Source organism: Marmota marmota, unplaced genomic scaffold (assembly GCF_001458135.2).
Source record: "Marmota marmota marmota unplaced genomic scaffold, marMar, whole genome shotgun sequence".
NCBI lineage: Eukaryota > Metazoa > Chordata > Mammalia > Rodentia > Sciuridae > Marmota > Marmota marmota.
In genome coordinates, this window is record NW_025999942.1 from 4,424,476 (window position 1) to 4,444,890 (window position 20,415).

Genomic DNA, 20,415 nt, shown 5'->3' on the forward strand with positions numbered 1-20,415 from the left:
AGTACAGATTTTAAATGTAGAATTCAATCCGTTTTGATAAATGAACATCCAAGTAACCACTACCCCCTCAAAAAATACAAAACCAGTCCCATGTTTTGGCCCAATGCTATAAATACCTCCATGAAGACTTCTTTCCTTTCTTCAAAGCACACCCCCAAATTCACTCATACCTTCATCTAAATGATTATCACTTTTAAGGCCCAAACATCTACATCTGTGTCTCTAATCTTGTACCCCTCTCTCCCCACATTTTTTTAATATATATATTTTTAGTTGTGGATGGAAACAATACTTTTGTTTGTTTTTATGTGGTGTTGAGGATCAAACCTAATGCCTCACACATGCAAGGCCAGCGCTCTACCACTAAGCCACAACACCAGCCCTCCTTCCCAGTATTTTATCCACAGAGAAGTGAGAGTGATCTTTTAAAATTTTAAGTCAAATCGGTTTAAAACCTCCAATGGCTTACTGTCACACTTGTAATAAATTCAAACACCTTTTCCTCCTCTAACTTCATATTCTGCTGCTTTCCTGATTTCTTTCTGTGCCCTGGTCATATGGAACTTCCTCCTGGTCCTACAATACAGAAAGATTTTCCTACCTTAGAGACTGTGCATGAATTATTATCCTCCCTATTGTACCCATCACTTTTATGACTGGCTACTTTTTGTCATTCAGTTCTCAACTTCAAAGTCATATCTTCACAGGAGGCTTCCCTGACAAAAAATCTCAAGTATATACTCAGTTACTTTAAAAAAAAAATCCTACTTTAATTCTCCACACAGCATCTATCATTGGTATATATGTTCTTTATGTGTTTGTTATTATCTTTTCTCAAACTCTGAGCTATATCCCTAGTATAAACTCTAGCTGGGGATATGGCTCAGTTGGTAGAGTGCTTGCCTTGCATGCACAAGGCCCTAGGTTTGATCCCCAGCACCAAAAAAAAAAAAAAAAGCATAAATTCCATGACTACAGAACTTATTAATAGTGTTCACTGCGATAACTCCTGCATCTAAACACTGTCCATCTCATTATAAGTAGATCTTCAACAAATGTTTTCTATATAAATATGTGAACATGTATGATATACATTCATACTATGAAGATGGAAATTGTGCCTGGTTTTCCAATACATAATCTCTCATGGGATCTAAAAAGGATAAAAAGCTATTGCTATTAATCAAACAAGATAAGTCCTTCAAAAGAAAGAAAGGGAAGGAAAGAATTACTGTTTTAACTTGTTGCAAAAATAAAACACAGGTTAAATCAAATTTTAATTCACATAAATTTTTAATCAGTCAAGTTAATGAAAATATCAAAATTTCTGAGTTAGTGTATGGCAGCGGAAGTTTAACTTTTGTTGCAAATAATACAGTATTTGGTATTTCCATCATCAACAAGCTATGCTGCAGAAAGAGCAATTGCATTAAATCTTAATTCATCAGGGTCACGTTCCATAAACTTCTTGCAAACTTCTATGGCATCCTATGGGGAAAAAAAAACGTATAACTTTTCAGTTTTTAAATATATGTTTTACTTATGAATGATAAATAAGAATTTCATATTTTTTCTGGTACTAATTTTATACTGCAGACTTATTTTTCCAAATAAAAAATACAAAACACCAAAAGACGGAACAGTTGGTGGCCCAACTTGCTTAGTACAAAAGTGTAAGATACAGCAAGTATTCTTTCTTAAAATTTTTACCTTTTAACCTGAAAATTACATATTTCACTGATTCTAAGCAACTTGAAAGAAGACTGAATATATATGATATATATTCATACTATGCAGATAGAAATTATGTCTGGTTTCCCAGTACATAATCTCTCCTGGGATCTAATAAGGATAAAAACAGCTATTGCTAGTAATCAAACAAGATAAGTCCTTCACAAGAAAGAAAGGGATTTAAAATCTTATAAAATCTCTAAAATTTGGATCATGATACAACTCATGGTATCTTGGACTCAAATATAGGATATAGTGAATGACTCTTTCAATACTATTCTTGTCTTTTTTAAATTTAACAATTGTTCACATAAAACACAAGCAACCTCCTTATCTGTTGTAGATTTTAAATACTAATTCAAATTTTTGTTTTTTAGATTTTCTGAAAAGAGCAAGGACAAAGAAACATCCAGACTCAGAGAAAATATTATACAAATAATCTTTAGAGATGTCTTAAAGATGATAAGAATATCATTTATACTCAAAATAGGCCAACATGTTTTATCATTACCTCTAATAAAGTTTCATCACTAGTTTTCCCATGGTTAATTGGAAATGGTTTCCGTCCATCTGTGGAAAATAGACAAAAAGTTGAATGCTTAGCTGTTTTTACAAGATAATGGACTTTACCTCACACTTTCCTCTTCCTGAGACAAGAAAAGTTAAAAGATACATCCTAAAACAAATATTTTAAATGTGTAACCATGAATATTTTTTAACATTAAAGGTTAACAGAATACTCATTCATTCATTTTGCAGTACTGGGTATGGAACCCAAGGCCTCACACAGGCTATGCAAGTATTCTACTAATGATTTAAATCCCTGGTCCTTTTTAAAAGTTTTTTATTTTGAGGCAGGGTCTCACCAAGTTGTTGGGGGTGGCCTCAAACTTTCAATCCTCCTGCCTTAGCTTCCTGAGTGGCTGGGTTTATAGGTATATACCACCATGCCTGACCAAGAATATTCTTAGCACCTTGTTTCCACATTTAAAAGCCTAAATTATTTTTATGAATAGAATTTATTATAAATGAATATTGGTTTTAACTTCCTGAAAATATGTAAAATTAGTAATTTTGGGGGAAATTATGAACTCAGTTTTTATCCTCAGAAATATAAAAGATATGTATTTTTGCTTTAAAACTAAATCAGAAGATCTTAAATAAGACTGTCAAGTTTTTTTTTAATGAAGGGAGTTATACTGTCATAGCTTATGTATTATTACTAACTATGTACCACAAATACTGTAATATAAAGCAACAATTTAAATAACCTACAATTATTTTACTGACCACCAAAACAACTAACCAAATTGACAATCATCTTGAATAAGCTGGTACTTTTTTAATATTATGAAAAAAATAAAAAGTCCAGAATCATAAAAATTCTTATTAACCCAAAGTTAAATGATACTACTTTTTATGCAAATGTATCATCTTAGATGTCTAATTTAATTGGTACTTAATCAAGTTCAATCCACAAAACACAGTACTTTCTTATAATACCATGGTTTCTAAACAATAAAAATTTCTGAATCAGGGCTGGGATTGTGGCTTAGTGGTAGAAAGCTTGCCTAGCATGTGTGAGGCACTGGATTCGATCCTCAGCACCACATAAAAATAAATAAATAAAACAAAAGTATTGGGGCTGGGATTGTGGCTCAGTGGTAGAGCACTCGCCTAGCATGGGCAGGACCCGGGTTTGATTCTCAGCACCACATAAAAAAAAAATAAAATAAAAAGGCATTGTGTTGTGTCCATCTACACCTAAAAAATAAATATTAAAAAAAGAGTTTAAAAAAAACAAAGGTATTGTATCCATGATTTACAACTAAATATATATGTGTATATTTTGAAAATTTCTTAATCAATATGCACAACAATAGACTTGGATTAACAGATACTACTATTAAAGAAAAACAAGAGTGAAAATGAACAGATATAAATTTCCATGTAAAGTGACATTAATTTAATCATATCATCAGAATACATGCTGCATATTTTTGGACTAAGACATGTAGTTTCAAAATGCTAAAGAAATAATATCCTTACATTACAGTGCCTGGGACTTAATTCTTCTTCTTCTTCTTCTTCTTCTTCTTTTTTTAAATTTTTTAAAATTATAGTTGAATAATACTATATTTTAAAATACTATATTTTAAAACAATACTATATTTTAAAATACTATATTTTAAAACAATACCTTATTTTATTTACTTTTATGTGGTGCTGAGGATTGAACCCAGTACTTTACATGTGCTAGACCAGTGCTCTACCACTGAGCCACAACCCCAGCCCTTAATCCTTAAAGTCTGTAAAAACCAAAAGGAAATACTTTCCTCTAAGTAAATATTACGTATGAATGCTTAGTTATCCATATTTCTACAAAACATATTCTCTTTATTAATTGCATTATATATTTCTTAATAATACATCATAGAACAACTCCTTAAAATATCCTTTTCTAGCAAAAGCTTATTCCTCAGTAGCTCATTTATTCTAAAGTTATAAGACTCTATTACATTCTTTATGTGCTACCTTCATTTTATATTGTTTTATCTCTTAATTTTTACATAAAAGCAAAAGTATAATAAACATTGTAGGCTACAGGTTTTCCCTCCTTTCTTTTTTTTCTTTTTGATACTGAGGACTGAACTCAGGGGTGTTTTACCACTGAGCTACATCCCCAGACCTTACTTGCAATTCTCCTGCCTCAGCCTCCCAAGTTGCTAGGATTACAAGTGTGAGCCAGTATGCCCTGCTGGTTTCCCTTTCTTAACAAAATTTTTTATGTATGTATTTTAATTATTTATTTTTCCTGGTTCTCATCACTCATTTCTTCATTCATTAGAACCTACTAAGTGATTTTCTTTCATATGCAGATGTTGTTTAATGTAGAATTACTTTCAAACATTATTATAGACTAAGATTATTAAATAATTGATCTTGAAATGTCTAAAGAATATAAACAAAATGAAAGCATGTACTATTTTGTTATAATAACAGTTTAGAGCAAAGATTAATTATGATTTTTATTATGTTTCTAGTCTTGAGGTTGTGCTAACAATAACCAATGGTACAAATCCAGCCCCTTAGCCTATTTTTATACCTTCCTTAAAAGTGGTTTTTACATGTTGAATAAGAAAAAAAAACAGAAGAAGGAGGAGAAAGAGAAGGAGAAGGTGGTAAAGGAGGAGGAGGAGGAGGAGGAGAAATGATAAAACAATAAACAAAACCTAAAACATTTGTTACCTAGTCCTTTAGAAAAAAATTTGCCAAAACATTAAAATGTAAAAATTGCCATTGTTTGGTTGGAACAATGGCAGTTTTTACATTTTAATGTTTTACATTTTAATGTTTTGGCAAATTTTTTCATAGACCATGAAACTTCCATTTCCCAACTACTTTGGGTGTAATTTAAGCAAATGCCTATCCTAGAGAAGAACAAATGAGGTTAGAGACCATCACACCATACAGGGCCTTTTAAGACCAGTAAAAATCTGTATATCTTGTACATGGGTCCAGTAACTAAGACCCTGCAACTTTGGTCCAATTGGGTTGTTCCACTTATAGGCTGGATAGGAAAGAAGATAGCAGCCTAGTTCATTAGCAGTGGCTAACCAATTCATTCAGATCTTGTCTTTTGGATAATCTGATCACAAGACCCCAGAGATAGCTGCAGGCAGCAGAACTGTACAAAAGATCTTATAAACACCATAAAACAAATGAGAAAGCCTAGTATAAAATATCCTCAGATATCCAAGATATCCAAGGCTAATCTCAGATATCCAAGGACATCAATGATGGAGCTCATAAAACTATACAAAAAAATAAAAACTTTGAAAAACACTGCCTAAGTGTTAAAATGTGATATTTTAAAACATAAAAGTTCAGAGAACAGCTAGGTGTGGTGGTGTTCCCAGGGACCCTGGAGGCTGAGGCAGGAGGATCACAAGTTTAGTAAGCCTCAGAAATTCTGCAAGACTCTCAGTAAGCTCTTAGTGAGCTCCTGTCTCAAAATAAAAATTAAAATAGATTGGGGATGTAGCTCAGTAGTAAAAGGCTCCTGGGTTCAATCCCCAGTACCATAAATTCAGAGAACAGTGGGCTGAAAGTATAGCCCAGCAGTAGAGTGTATGCCTAGCATGCATGAGGCCCTGCACCAAAAATAGATAATAAATTAATTCATTTAAGTTTTTTAAAAAATCAGAAAACTAAAGAGTTCTTTAAAATTAGAAATATGATAAAAGGATTTAGAAATTTGTAACAGATTGGAAGAAAAGTTCCAGAGACCAAAACAAGAGACTATGATATACAGGAAAGAAAAGTTAAGGAATTCCAGAAAGACAGAATAATGAAAAAGAGAAATCCAATGGAAAAAACAAATAATTCCCACATTGAAACACAAGAGTTTCTAGATTGAAAAGATCCCCTGAAGCCCAAAATTATTGATATAAACAGACCCAAGCAAGACACATCATCAATAAAGAGAAATACCATGATGATAATGTATACAAGGCATAGAACAGAAAAGAGAGCACTGAGAGAGGTATCGCCAAGAAGGCAAAGTTAATAGAATGCCAGATGTTCCAATTTTAAGTATTGAGAGACTCAGACCAGTGAAAAAGAGCCCAGGAGAAACTTAGCATTAAGTACATTAAAATAAATAAATAAAAATTAAAAAGTCAGGCATAGTGGCACCAATAATCCCAGCAACTTGGAAGGCTAAATCAGGAGGATCCCAAGTTTAAGGCCAGCCTGGTGAATTTAGTGAGACCATCTCTCAAAATAAAATATAAAGGGGTTGGGATGTAGTTCAATAGTCGAGTAACACACACACACACACACACACACACACAGCAAAATAAAACCATTATTAACTGGAGAAATAAAAAGGAAAAAAAAGTATGTTATGGCTCAGCTGAGAATAATGTTTCTGTGGTAAAGATAAACAACAACCCTAAGTATCCTGGGAGAATAGTAAAAAGAAAAGTGTGCATTTCTTTGTGATTTTGAGAAAGAGAAATAACTAAAGAGGACAATAAAAGAAAGCTAAATCCTTATCTTCCATTTGGAGAATTCAAGAAATAAAAATTAGGCAACTACTATCTCCAGCCATTATGGAACTATTGGTGTTAGATAGGGCTTCCACTAGAAATAACTAAAAGCCTAGGCAAAAAATAAGCCTAGACTTATTTTTAGACAATGGGGAACAAACTGCCCATAACTATAAGTACATCCTACAATAATACTAGCTTTCTTCTAGGAAACATTTACTGAACACCACTGCAGAAAAGAGACACTCAAACACAGCACAACTATTTCAATGAGTTAAAGAGAAGAGAATGGAATTCAAGGAGGCTAAGGCAGCTGAAATTTGCAAATGACCAGAAAGCAAGCTCTGGAGAGCTCTTGATTTCTCTGGGACAGGCCAGGATTGGTGAGGCAGATGAAGGTGGTAAGCAGTGGGACTGGTGTGGCCAAGAGGTTGTTTACATAAGGGTGAATGGATAAACCAGAAAATACACAAGGGTCATGGGGACGAGATTTTTCAGCTTCAGAAAAGAGTCACAAATGTGGAGAAGAACAAAAGAATAAATCTATGGCATTACATTAGAAATAGAAGTGTTTTGGTGTTTTTTGTTTATTTTGTGATGTTGAGGAATCAACCCTGGGCCTCATGCATGCTAGGCAAGCACTCCATCATTACTGAGCTACAAGTTCAGCAAAGAATGAGAAGTATTAATATAAATGAATAATTGTTAATATACAGAGGCTAGAAATACATGTAATCGTGTGCATGCATACCCATATTCACATTTGCATGTGTTTATATATAGTACATAAACATGTTTTCTAGCTGTATTCTCTGGGAGGGCTTAGAAGTATTGATACCTTACTAGCAGTGAGAACATCCAGTATGCTAATCTTGGTTCTAAACACTATTTTACATTAAAAGGAACACAGGTTCCTTAGAGAAGAGGCTAAATATAGGACAAACAGAATAGAAAATAAAAGAAGAGACTGGAGCATCCTGTTTCAACTGAAAGAAACTACTCAAAGAGTAACAATGACATATCAACAAGATGCAAGACTCAGCTTCTCTTCAAAGGCCAAGTCTGGGATGAATTCAGCATCAAAATATGAAATGTAATATCTTCAAGCCCTTTTTTCTTGCTTTATTTTTTAATGTTTTATTGCTTTATGAAAATGTTTAACCCTAATAACCCTCTAGATGACCTATACTATGTAAAGAAGCAATTGCCCTTAAACTGTACTCTGGCTTACTTTTCTATTTTACAATTAAATATCTTTTCCACATTAAAAAAAANATGGAATGTAATGGGCTGTAACTTTTTAAGTAAAGTGTGAGTTCAGGGGCTGGGGATGTGGCTCAAGCGGTAACGTGCTCGCCTGGCATGTGTGGGGCACTGGGTTCGATCCTTAGCACCACATAAAAAATAAATAAATAAAAATAAAAAATAAATAAAGATGTTGTGTCCACCGAAAACTAAAAAATAAATATTAAAAAAATTCTCTCTCTCTTAAAAAAAAAAAAGTGTGAGTTCATTCTGACATAGATGAGTGAATGAATGAATGGGAAAAAAATGACACTGGAGAAATGTTTTTTTTTTTCTTTTTTAAAATATTTATTTTTTACTTTTAGGTAGACATAATATCTTTACTTCATTTTTATGTGGTGCTGAAAATAGAACCCAGTGCCCCACGCATGCTAGGCAAGCGCCACTTGAGCCACATCCCCAGCCCCTGGAGGAATGTATTTTAAAAATCACCTTAGGAAGGAAACAAGAATGTAAAGAAAGAGCTTACAGAATGGAAGAAAATCCTGGCTAGCTACTATTTTGACAGAGGATTAATATGCAGAATACCAAAAAAGCAAATAACCCAATTAAACAGACACTTTTCAAAAGAATATATACGAATGGCCAACAAATATACACCATTAGTAATTAGGGAAATGGAAATCAAAACTACCCTGAGATTTCATCTCACTCGAATCAAAATGCCACCATAAAGAATACAGACAAGTGGAGAGGATGTGGAGAAAGGGAACTATTTTACACTACTCATAGGATTGTTAATTAGTACAACCACTATGGAAATTGGCATAGAAGTGCCTAAAAATATTAGCAATAAGTCAGATGTGGTGGCACACCTGTAATTCCAGTGGCCTGAGAAGCCGTGGCAGGAGGAACACAAGTTCAAAGCCTCAGCAACTTGGCGAGGCCTAAGCAATTTAGCAAGACCCAGTCTCAAAATTTAAAATGGGCTGTGGCTGTGTTAAGCATCACTGGGTTCAATCCTTAGTACCAAAAAAAAGAAAAAAGAACAGGATATGACCCTGCTGTTCACTCCTGTTTAATTCTTAGAGAATTAAAGTCATCATACTATAGCAAAACATGCATATCCATGCTTATAGCAGCATAATTCATAATAGCCAAACTATGGAACAAACCTAGGTGTTCATCAATGGTTGAATGAATAAAGAAAATGTGGTATCTACACATAATGGAGTTTTATTTAGCCATAAAGAAGAATGAAATGAAATTATGTCATTTGCAGGAAAATGAATGTAACTTGGAGAACATTATGCTAAGCAAAATAAGCCAAACTCAGAAAGCCAAGAGTTATGTTTTCTCTCATATGTGGCAACTAAAGAGGAAAAAGGAAAAGAAAGGTCGGAATGGATCTCACTGAAGGGAGATCAGTAGAGTAGAAGAAAGAAACCAGGAATAGGGAAAAGGCAGGGAAAGGGGAAATACTAGGAAATGAAATTGGCCAAACTGTATTGTTAAGATTGTGTGCATGTACAAATATGTAACAACAAATCCCACCATTATTTACAACCCATATGTACCAATAAAAATATGGGCAAAACAAGAAAAACATAAAAAAAAAAAGTGGCATATTAATACATACACAACAAATGAGAGGTAAGAAAACTAAAGATCACAGCATGCAGAATTACTGAAAAGAACATCCCCTTTTTGTTTCTTTATTCGTATTTTTTTTAACTCAGAAGGTCCTATAGAGAAGCATAAGACTCATAATTATAAGATTATGTACACCAATCATGAAACATATATAAGGAGTTTCTTCCATCTGAATAACTCAGTTAAAATTATGAGTATTTCCTGGCATATGCCCTGAAATAGTCCAAATAACAGTAACATTAAAAGAAAAAAAAAAGTTCAGACATAGGCCAAAACATCAAGTAACTAATTATGGTACTTTGACATAAATCCAAAGGAACCATTACCAGAAACCAGAGACCTGTAAAATCTTTTTTAAAATCAGATAGCCTACCATAGGGACAGTATAATGGATTAAAAACTAGTAATATTTGTTATTGAATACAAAACCTGGTCTTGATGAATATTACACATATCTTTCAAAAATAAAGGCAGTTCACCCAGATATTTTCAACAAGTAACTCAATAATTTAATAAGGATGATTTCCAGAAGTTTCCTGTAATGATTACTTTTCTGCTTTGCTAAAATGCAAAGACAGTATGTAAACTTTCTTGAATTATAAGATACTTGAACATCAAAACAATGATTTTTTCTTAAAAAATATTAAAAGGAAAACTGCCATTATGTAAACTCAATTTTATAGGGTAATCAATTAATTTAAGTAAACACAATATATATCAGCAGTCCTGTTTATCATAAATAGAAACTTTCCCATTTACCATTTTTCTCCCCAAGATAAATTAAAATAGTTCTTACCTAATTCATAGAGGTGCCCATCTACATGTACTAATGCAATAAAATGAAGATCTACTTTTTCATCTATACTTGGTGCCTGAAATAGGAGGGAAAAATACGTATTATATACATTAGTAGTCAAACAAATCAAGGGCATATATACATACACAAATAATACCAAGTGACTGAACATTTATCCAATATAACTCAAGGCTTAATCCTTGATATGATGGACAGAGTGACCATGCTTGTGACAATGTGTTCATCCATCAATAAGGAAAACACAAACTAAAAGCATATTTCTCTTAGTCTCAATTGATCTAAGTTTTGTTTACCTTAGAAGCCCTACTGTCAGCACAATGCCTGGTATATTGTATGTACACAATGCATACTTGTTTGAGTAAAATGAATGTATGAATGAATTGTGTAATTTTTAAAATTTAAAAGCCTTGGGTTTTAATAATTCATAAACAACTAAAGCAACACAAGTTAAAATTTAAGACATCAAGAAAGCTAGTTGGGCTGTCATATTTAACAAATTAGAATAAATAAATAAATGTTAAAAATAAAATAAGACATTTAATACAAAAATAAAAAGACTAGGAAACAAAAACAAAAGAAAGCTAGCTGGTTTCCTTAATGACTTGAATTTAATAATATCATTTTTTGAACAATGTGGAATAAATAATCATAAAATAAGTATCTGTACTCATTCTAGATTAAAAAGCTTAAAAATGAATAAATGCAGGGAAATACCCTTGAAGACTAAAAGGGGAGAAGAAAAGAGGATAAGAACAAATTAAGATACAATACGGGGCTGGGGTTGTGGTTTAGTGGTAAAGTGCTTGCCTAGCAGATGTGAGGCCCTGTGTTCGATCCTCAGCACCACATATAAATAAATAAAAAATAAAGGTATTGTGTCCAAATACAACTAAAAAATACGTTTTAAAAAAAAGATGCAATGAACTGGGCTGAGGTTGTAGCTCAGTGGTAGAGCACTTGTCTCACATGTGTGAGGCACTGGGTTTGATCCTCAGCATCACATTAAGAAATCTAACAAATAAAATAAAGGTATTAAAAAAAAGAATTATAAAATAAGAAGAGAGAAATGAAATTTAAAGAAAGGTACAATGAACTGTAGCCAGGACTTTTCTCTTGCTTTTTTTGACTTTTTTTTTTTTTTTTTTTTTTTTTGGTGCTAATGATTGAACCCAGGGCCTTATGTTTGAGAAACAAGCACTCTACCAACTGGCTATACCCCAGCCCTATTTTTTGGACTCTTAACAATTTGAAATTTAAACTATACCTAGGTTTTATTAAATTTACCAAATTCAATTTGCATAAGTAATATTTACATATCTTAGACATTCAAATAACTGATGTAAAATTGATACATTGATTAACTGATACTTTCTATGATATGTACAACTAGTACTAATATATGTTAGCTATATATCAAATCTAAGTGATTTGAAATGAAATACAATCACTGTTAAATACAGGTGAAACAAAAATTTTAGAGGTAAAAATTTTCAAAAGGCATAAATTTTATCTTATATCACCTTAAAAGTATCTTGACTTAAAAAATACTCTTTTTTTCATGCTCAATAATAATATATATTTTCTATTAATTATATGTGGAATTTTCTGATGCAGAAATTAAAAGGTAGAGATTAAATATTACTATTTTATTCATTACTGTATTTTATTTTCTAAGATTTATAGAATGCTTCTAAAATATTTGCCAATACAGTGTCTCATCTAATCTCTCAGTGTTCTACTGAGATTATTTCTCTCAAATTATAAATGGAAGAAATTGGCAAATATGGCAAACTAGCTCCTCCTAAGTTCATCAAGAACTAAAGAATTACACAGTAGAAATCAAAGTTTTTATCTAGTTTTACTATTGCACCAACATAAGACTCCTCTCTAGTGTGGTCGGCTATTGTGGTTGCTCCTCAAATGCCTGGTAAATGCAACAAAGTTTTGAGACAGTCCATTCTATCGTTAACACATTTTTGTTAAGAGTTTTCTTACAATGAGACTACAAAAGGTCTCCTGGTATTTTCAATCATCTTGGAAAAAGACCTAATCCTTCTTTAACACAATAAATTGTTTTCAAATGTGTAACGTCAGTGATAGTGAGTTCCCTTACTTTCCTGGTTAGGGAATAAAAAAAAAAAAAATTAGTAATCAGTTAATCCAATACCTTCATTTCATCCATAAATACAGGAGAATCCAATTTTTCAAGCCCAAACCTAGGCAATCTACAAATTACAAATTCATTTCTGTAAGAAAAATGCTAAAAAGAATTCCTTATTAAACTAGGAAAAAAATCTTCTTTTATTCATTTTAAGATAATTTTCCAATGACAGTATAAAGGGTTTAAAATCTTTTGAACTATTGTGTTTTCATAAATTATTTTAACATCTTAAGAATTATATATTACATAGCTTTTGTTTTCCATGTTTTGCCAGTAAATACAACCATGCTAGTGGTAAAGACAGTATACTTGGAGTCAGAGAACTAAATACGTGCCCAAATCCAGGAGGCTTGCTTGTGTTTCTATCCATTTAGAGGTTTAAGCAAGATATAACTGTTAAGTGTGTAATCTGTTAAGTGTGTTATAAATCTTATATAATATTACAATATTAATACAAACACTTTCACAAATATGAGCAGTTATCAAAGTAGTGACTCAAAATTTTGTGACATTGTTCCTTTAACCAAAAATGAATACTAAAAATATAAAACTCTACAGTGGGTATGAAAAGCCTTCAAACTATTATAAAAGATTAGTAAAGCTCAAAATGTTTAAGCCTCTACAAAACCTAAATCTTCATTTTAAGACTTTTCCTTTAATCAACTTCAATTAATCCATAATTTGCAATTATTCAACTGCTTAAAAATTATTCCACTAAAACCAAGAATAAAAGAAAATCCCAACAAGTCTTCTGTTGCAAAAAAAAAAAAATGACCAACATATAACTATACAAAAATCATAAAACAGAGGCTACAGATTGGATCATTTGCCTATATTTATATAACTTTAAGTTTCTATTTATATAGCTTTAAGTTTCCTAGTTTAGAATATAATACTTGTCTTGGTTAAAAAGTGATATAACAAATCAATTAGAAATCAAACACTAAGTATAAATTTCACATTATAAAATGCAGTTTAAATTTAATGGTATTTAATATATACCAAGCACTGTTCTAAGTGCTTTTATGTTTTATTGACCAATGAATCATCATACAAACCCAAAAAGGTAGGTAATATGATTTTATCCATGTTACTCTCAAAAAAACTAAGAGAACATTAAGTAAATGTTCTAGGTTACATTGCTAGTAAATGATGGGATTTAGGATAAAATCTAGGCAATGTGACTTCAAAATCTATGTTCTTAGCCACTATGCTATGAAAATACTTATAAAGCTATAAGGAAATAAAATTAATATGTGCAAAGATCAACATTACATAAAACCATAAAACTGGAAATACCAAATTTTATCATGTGCTCATTTACATTTAGAATGGTTTTAGTACAAAAGAAATTATTCCTATGTAGAATTAAATCAATTGTACCCCAGTCGGAATTTACAAAATTATGATCTTATTCTATATATCAAGTTCACCTTGTATTCTCACTGTGTTAAACAACATATAGTATAATACGAAGCAACAAATATCAAATGGATGAATGAATAAAAATGACAAATGAGTACGGTAACCCAATGAGTGTAATGAAATAGAGACACCGTTTGTTGATACTCATCACAAATGGAAGGCTATTTGATGATTTTGCTGATAATTGGTGGAAGCAAATGTTTAAGGAAAAGTGTCAAGACTCCACTTTGCAGTTTGAGTACAGCTCTAGAAGGGTAAATAGGGGGAAGAAAGAATCTTTGACGTCATATTTTAATTGTTTTAAGAGCTAAAATACGTGCATAAGCTTATACTAGCTTCAAAAGTCATGATGATTTATAGAAATGTCAAGTTTCTTATAAATGTATGGCACACAAAGATTTCAGATACTTCATTTTTAGATAGACTCTGCCAAACCACAGTTATTGCCTTTAAAAGTATAGAACATCAGAAAGACAAGAACTGTACTTGCTTAATTCTGCAGTTTATTTCCATTGTCAGAATTATTAGAATTCCATTGTCAATCTCAATATTTAAGATAATTAGGAAGATTACAAGAACAAATGTACTTTTTAATAGTTTGCTAATCTTTTTAGCCTATAAAAGTGAAATTATAAAATTTGCGGGAGGCCTACATTGATACACAGGAGAAAAATCTTCACCTCCTACTTGGAAAAGATCTTCAGAAATTAAATAGGCAGGGAAGATCAAATCAAGATTAAACCAAGTACCTGAGCCACCTCAGGGAATAAAACAGCTTAGATGAAATACCCTACACCATGAAGGATTTAGATTAAGGATAGAGTAAGTAAAGTGACCCCAGAGCATGGCAAGAGACTAATGCTGTACTCAGAAACATGAAAAATAAATAAATAAAGCAATAGATGGCAAAGAACTCAGAAGGAACACAGCATTTGTTGACCCAAGTCAACTAAATGAAACCAGAAAGCTGAAGGGTAAGAAAACACACATTCACTTTAACAACTGATAGGAACTTAAACATTATCACAAATGTCTATCAGGACTCATCAACAGGCAGGAGCCCTTATTTTTGCAGGGTATGGAGTGGAAAGATGAATGTTCACCAAGGCAGTGGTGAAAGTCAAGCTAGACTGCAAAGCACAGAGTTATGCTTGCAATCTTACTGGAGGAGAAAAAGCTAATGGTTGAGTGAACCAAGAGAAAAGCCCTTTGAAGACTAAAGACGTTTAAGGGGGGAAAATAAAAGGACTGCCCTTGCCACTGGAAGAAGAGATGGAAGATTTGACTACACTTACAACAGAATGGAGACCCAAAGATGGTAGGCGTAAGAAGGGTCGCCAGCGACGAAGACGGAGAGATGGACTGGTAGCCTTTGCAGGGCCTACATGGTTACGTTTGACCCAGGGCAGGGATGCATGGTGACACAATGATGAGGACTTCGTTCTGCAGTGGCTAGAATGAGGCTGTGATGAGGATGGCGAGGAGGACTACATAATTAAAAAAGAGAATATTTTACTTAGACCACGTTACTGGGTGATCATTTTTTTCTTAAAAGCAACGTATGGTCATACTTGTATTCATATGATCTAGTAACAATCATATAGTAAAGGATCACATATGAATATTGTTTAAAAATGGGTAAAGTGGAAATATATAATCAAGTATCAGGTTATATGCCATAGTTTCTTATATGTACATTTTAAGTACTGGCATATCCTCATCTGCTATACAGCACAGATTCATGGAACTGAGTTATTTTAAAGCCACTAAAATGGAATCATTATATTAGATCGTTTTTAAAACTGTAACACACCTACACACACACACAAACACATAACACATACAAAACATAAAAAGAATAATGGGCAGAAGAAAACCATATGTCAATAGGCATTGGTAAAATTCCTTAGAGGGTAGAAACCAAGGTGTGTGGGGGGGGGACTTTAAAACCTAAATAAGAATGAAATGAACTTCTCTAAATATGATGACCTGAACTATCCTCTTATTTAGGCTGATAAGCTACCATGGAAATTATCATGGCCTATTAATCATCTTTTAGTAAACAATAGTATCAGTTAAAATATGTGTCACTTATTTTATGCCAGGCACTGTTTTAAGCACTTTACACACATCAATTCATTTATTCTCCAATGGCCTGTGACATAGATATAACTATTCCCATTTTACAAATGAGAAATCAGTGCACAAGTAGTCTAAGTGACACAACCAAGGTCACACTGCTGCAAGTATTAGGGCTGGGACTAAATCCCAGGATATCAGGTTCTAGATTCAATGATCTTACTCAGTATGGCATACAGACTCTGATCAAGAGAAAGATTTTTAATGCTAATTTATGAGATTAGAGTCTACTAAGCAGAAGAGTGATTCTAATAAAATTAGATGTATGGGGAATAACCTTTTCAAACACTACTTATACCAAAGCCAAATCTGGCCCAATAGTTTTCCACAAAATGTACATGGATACAAAAACTAATAATAGTGGTAACCCAGATGATCTTACAAATGTCACCTTGAATCAATAACACCACTATATTAAATTAAAAATGATTTAAAGCAATATGATGAAATTATAATCAGTAAAATCATAGTGAGAATAAAAAAGAATAGTCATAAGGCTTTGATAATAATTTCACTAACCATGGTGTAGTCTGAGTTTGCTCTGAATGATTCTAAAACTTTTTTAAATCTTTTTTTTAGTTGAAGATGGACACATCTTTATTTTTACGTGATGCTGATGATTGAACCCAGTGCCTCACACTTGCAAGGCAAGTGCTTGACCACTGAACTACAGCCCCAGCCCTCTGCAACTCTTTTTAAGTTGGTACTTTTGATCTACATAAACAATACATTAACCTAAAATAAAACTATCATTTTGATGGGGGTTTTAAAATTTTGTGAACAGCTGCTCATAAGAATCAATTAGAAACACATAAATGATCCTATACATGGTTCTATGTTGGAATAAAGGTACATATAACAAAATGTCTACTCTCACAGACATAGTCTAATCAGAAATTTGTTATATTCAATCTACATTTAAATAGGAAGAAGAGGGAAAGGGAAATTAATAAAAGGAAAAAAGAAATGGAGTACAGAGAGACAGGAAGGTAGAGTTGATGAAGAAGAACAGAAAAAAATTTTTTCTAAGAATCTGAGGAAGACACATTACTAAAAGAGAGTTATAAACTGAAAGAATGTGAATGGCACAGGTAAAATTGGAAAAGGTAGCAAAGAATTTAATGTGAGAAAAGGAATGAAAAGAGAAATAGCAGAACATGTTCAGAAGACTAGATTGTCGGGTCTGGATTTCATTTTACTCTTTCAGGCTAGCAAATTGGCTATTACTTTTTCATAGGTGTTAGAAAGACATGAGACTCCTAGATCAGAGAAAAAGAACTTTATAATTCATAGTACAAGGTACATGATCATAAATATGCCTGTGTCAATTCACATGAGGACAATGCAGAGGGCCCAGATGGATGGTTGCACATGCAGCAGGCTACATGACAGGAGAGGAACATGGAGCTGGGGAAACCCACTGTCGTACAGTAAGCAGTAAGCAAACCCACATTTGTCCTGGAAGCGAAGACATCGTCTCTCATAGTTTAATTTATTTACTACTAACACACTTGTGAAATGTGGTATTTCCAACTTCAAGCAGTGAGGCTTCCTTCTTCTGCCACTTTTTAAGAAAAAATTTAAAACTTTAAAAAAATAATTTCATACAAAGAGTTACAAAAACAAAACAGTACAGGAAATACTCAGATCTGACTTTTTACCACCATTTGCTTTATTACCTACACTTATACTCTCCTCCTCTCGCTACATAATTTTCCCCCTGAAGCATAAATTAGGGTAAGTTACATTCACTGTGGTCCTTTACTCCTAAATAAACTCATCTGTAAGTATTCATAGGGGACTGGTTCTAGGAACCCTGGTCACCAAAATCTGTGGATGCTCAAATCCCTTATATAAAATGTAGTATTTCCACAAAACCTATGCACATCCTCCCATATACTTTAAAACACCTCTAGATTACCTATTATAATACCTAATAAAATGTATATCTATATATAAAGTTTTTATACATATTTTTAAGGAATAAAACAAGAAAAATCTTCACACATTCAATGTGTTCAATATTTCAAAGAATATTTTCAATACAGGGTTGATTAAATCTACAAATGCAAAATGTATATGGAGGGCCAACAAAACTTCACTATTCCCTATGACTAAAGAATTCTCTTAGAGTAACTGGAGTGAAGTTATCACTACCAAGTTTTAATATTGATATAATACTTTCATCTGAGCTTCCATTCATATTTTAATTTTGTCAATTAATCTAGCTATGTCCTTTATAGTACTCCTCCACCATACCCTCCACCCCTTTCCCAGGGTCTAATATATAAGCAGATAGAGAATTTACTTGTCATGTTCATTTATATCCTTTAGCCTAGAACATTTCTAACAACTTTCTTTGTATTTTATGAACTTTTAAATACCCTTCTTCATTTTTTAAAATAAAAATGAAGAGTAAAAAGTCATACTCTGTGAATAGAAACAGTTTTACTTCTTTCTTTCTAACCCATATGTCCTTTATTTCCATTTCTTGTTCTATTGTATTGGCTAGGACCTCTAGTACCACAATGAATTTCATTGATTTCTTTTATCTTTATTTCTTCTTTCTGCTTTCTTTGGGTTTAATTTGTTCTTTTTTTGCTACTGTAAGGTAAAACTTCAAGTCACTGACTTGAAGTCATTTTTCTTTTCCAAGCATGTAATGATATAGCTTCTCTCTAACCTGTTTTTTCTTTTCTACTATAAGCATTTATTGCTATGGATTTCTAATTTGTACTTTAGCTGTATCCTAGAAATTCTGACATTTAAAAAATTATCATTCAATTCAAAATGTTTCCCAATTTCCTTTATGAATTCCTTTTTGATCTACGAGTTATTCAGAAGAATTTAAATTTTTATATATTTGGAGACTTTCATATATTTTGGGTATTTCTTTTTTTATTTATTTCCGAATCCCATCATTATTAAACAACAACAAAATTTTTTTGTACAATTTAAAATTTTTTTTGTGATTTATTTCCTGAACTAGAATATGGTCTATTCTGGAGAATATCCCATGTACATAAAAAAAAAAAAAATACATTCAGCTGTTGCTGTTTATGTATTCCATAAACATTCAAAGGGTTAAGTTGCCAAGCTACATGACAATGTTGTTTAGGACATCTATGCCCTTACTAGTTTTCTTTGTCTATTGTTCATGAGATGGGTACTGAAATATTCAACTATAAATGGGGATAAATACTATTTCTCCCTTCGTTTTTATCAGTTATTTGCCTCATATATGTAGAGATTCTGATTTTAAGCTGCATATACCTACTATGTTATGTGAATATCATATCTTCTTGGTGAGGTAACATCTTTATCCTTATGTCTTTCTTTATCACTGGTAATATTCCGTGTTCTGAAGTCTACATCACCTAATGTTAATGTGGCCACTCCAATACTCTTTTGATTAATGTTTGTAATACACATCTTTTCCTGTTCTTTTAACTATTATTATCTTTCTATGCCTTTTATTTAAAGTGACTTTCTAGGGCTACAGATGCAGCTCAGTAGTACAACACTTGCCTAGTGCGTGCAAAGTTCTGGGTTCAATCCCTAGTGCTGCTATATAAATACATAAATAAATAAAGTGACTTTCTTGTAGACAACATTTGAGTGTTTTGTTACTAAACTGACCAACTGTTTTAACTTGCATGTCTACGTTTTTATCACTTACATTTTACCATTTTCATAGTATTGTTTTCTATGGTTGAATTAAAATCAACATTGTCAGTTCGCTATTTTCTCCATCTGTTCTTTGTTGCTCTTTTTGCCTTTTTAAAAGTCAGTATACCTTCAAGTAATCTTATATCACCTTACATGTAGTATAAGAACCTCATGATAGTATTATTATATTATCTCTCTCTCATTTGTGCTATTGTCAAACTTTTTGTGTGTGTGTGGGGGGGGGGGGCAAGTTACTGAAGATTGAACTACTAAGCCACATTCCCAGCCCTTTGTTTGTATTTTATTTAGAGACGGGCGGGGTCTTACACAGTTGCTTAGGGTCTCACTTTTGCTGACTGGCTTTGAACTCAAGATTCTCCTGCCTCAGCCTCTGGAAACACTGGGATTACAAGCATGCACCACCACTCCTGGCTTATGCTTAAACATTTTTATATGTGTTATAAACCCATAATACATGGTTACGTATTTTGTAGACAATTTTCTTTTAGAGCAATTAAAAA

At 32.4% G+C, this 20,415-nt stretch overlaps 1 protein-coding gene across 2 annotated transcripts in view; it reads right to left on the reverse strand.

The window, feature by feature from the left end:
- Window positions 1–1,274: 1,274 nt before the first annotated feature.
- The window catches only part of Uchl3 (ubiquitin C-terminal hydrolase L3), a 58,841-nt gene continuing 39,700 nt past the window's right edge, over window positions 1,275–20,415 (reverse strand). Inside the window, exons 7-10 of one of the 2 annotated variants that reach the window (XM_015498727.2) lie at window positions 15,382–15,573; window positions 10,480–10,555; window positions 2,243–2,301; window positions 1,275–1,488 (exon numbers count right to left, since the gene is read on the reverse strand). In XM_015498727.2, coding sequence (XP_015354213.1) covers window positions 1,405–1,488; window positions 2,243–2,301; window positions 10,480–10,555; window positions 15,382–15,573 — 411 coding nt within the window. In that variant the 3' untranslated portion in view covers window positions 1,275–1,404. The remainder of the gene's footprint in view (window positions 1,489–2,242; window positions 2,302–10,479; window positions 10,556–15,381; window positions 15,574–20,415) is intronic. The other variant, XM_015498728.2, reaches the window with a different exon arrangement.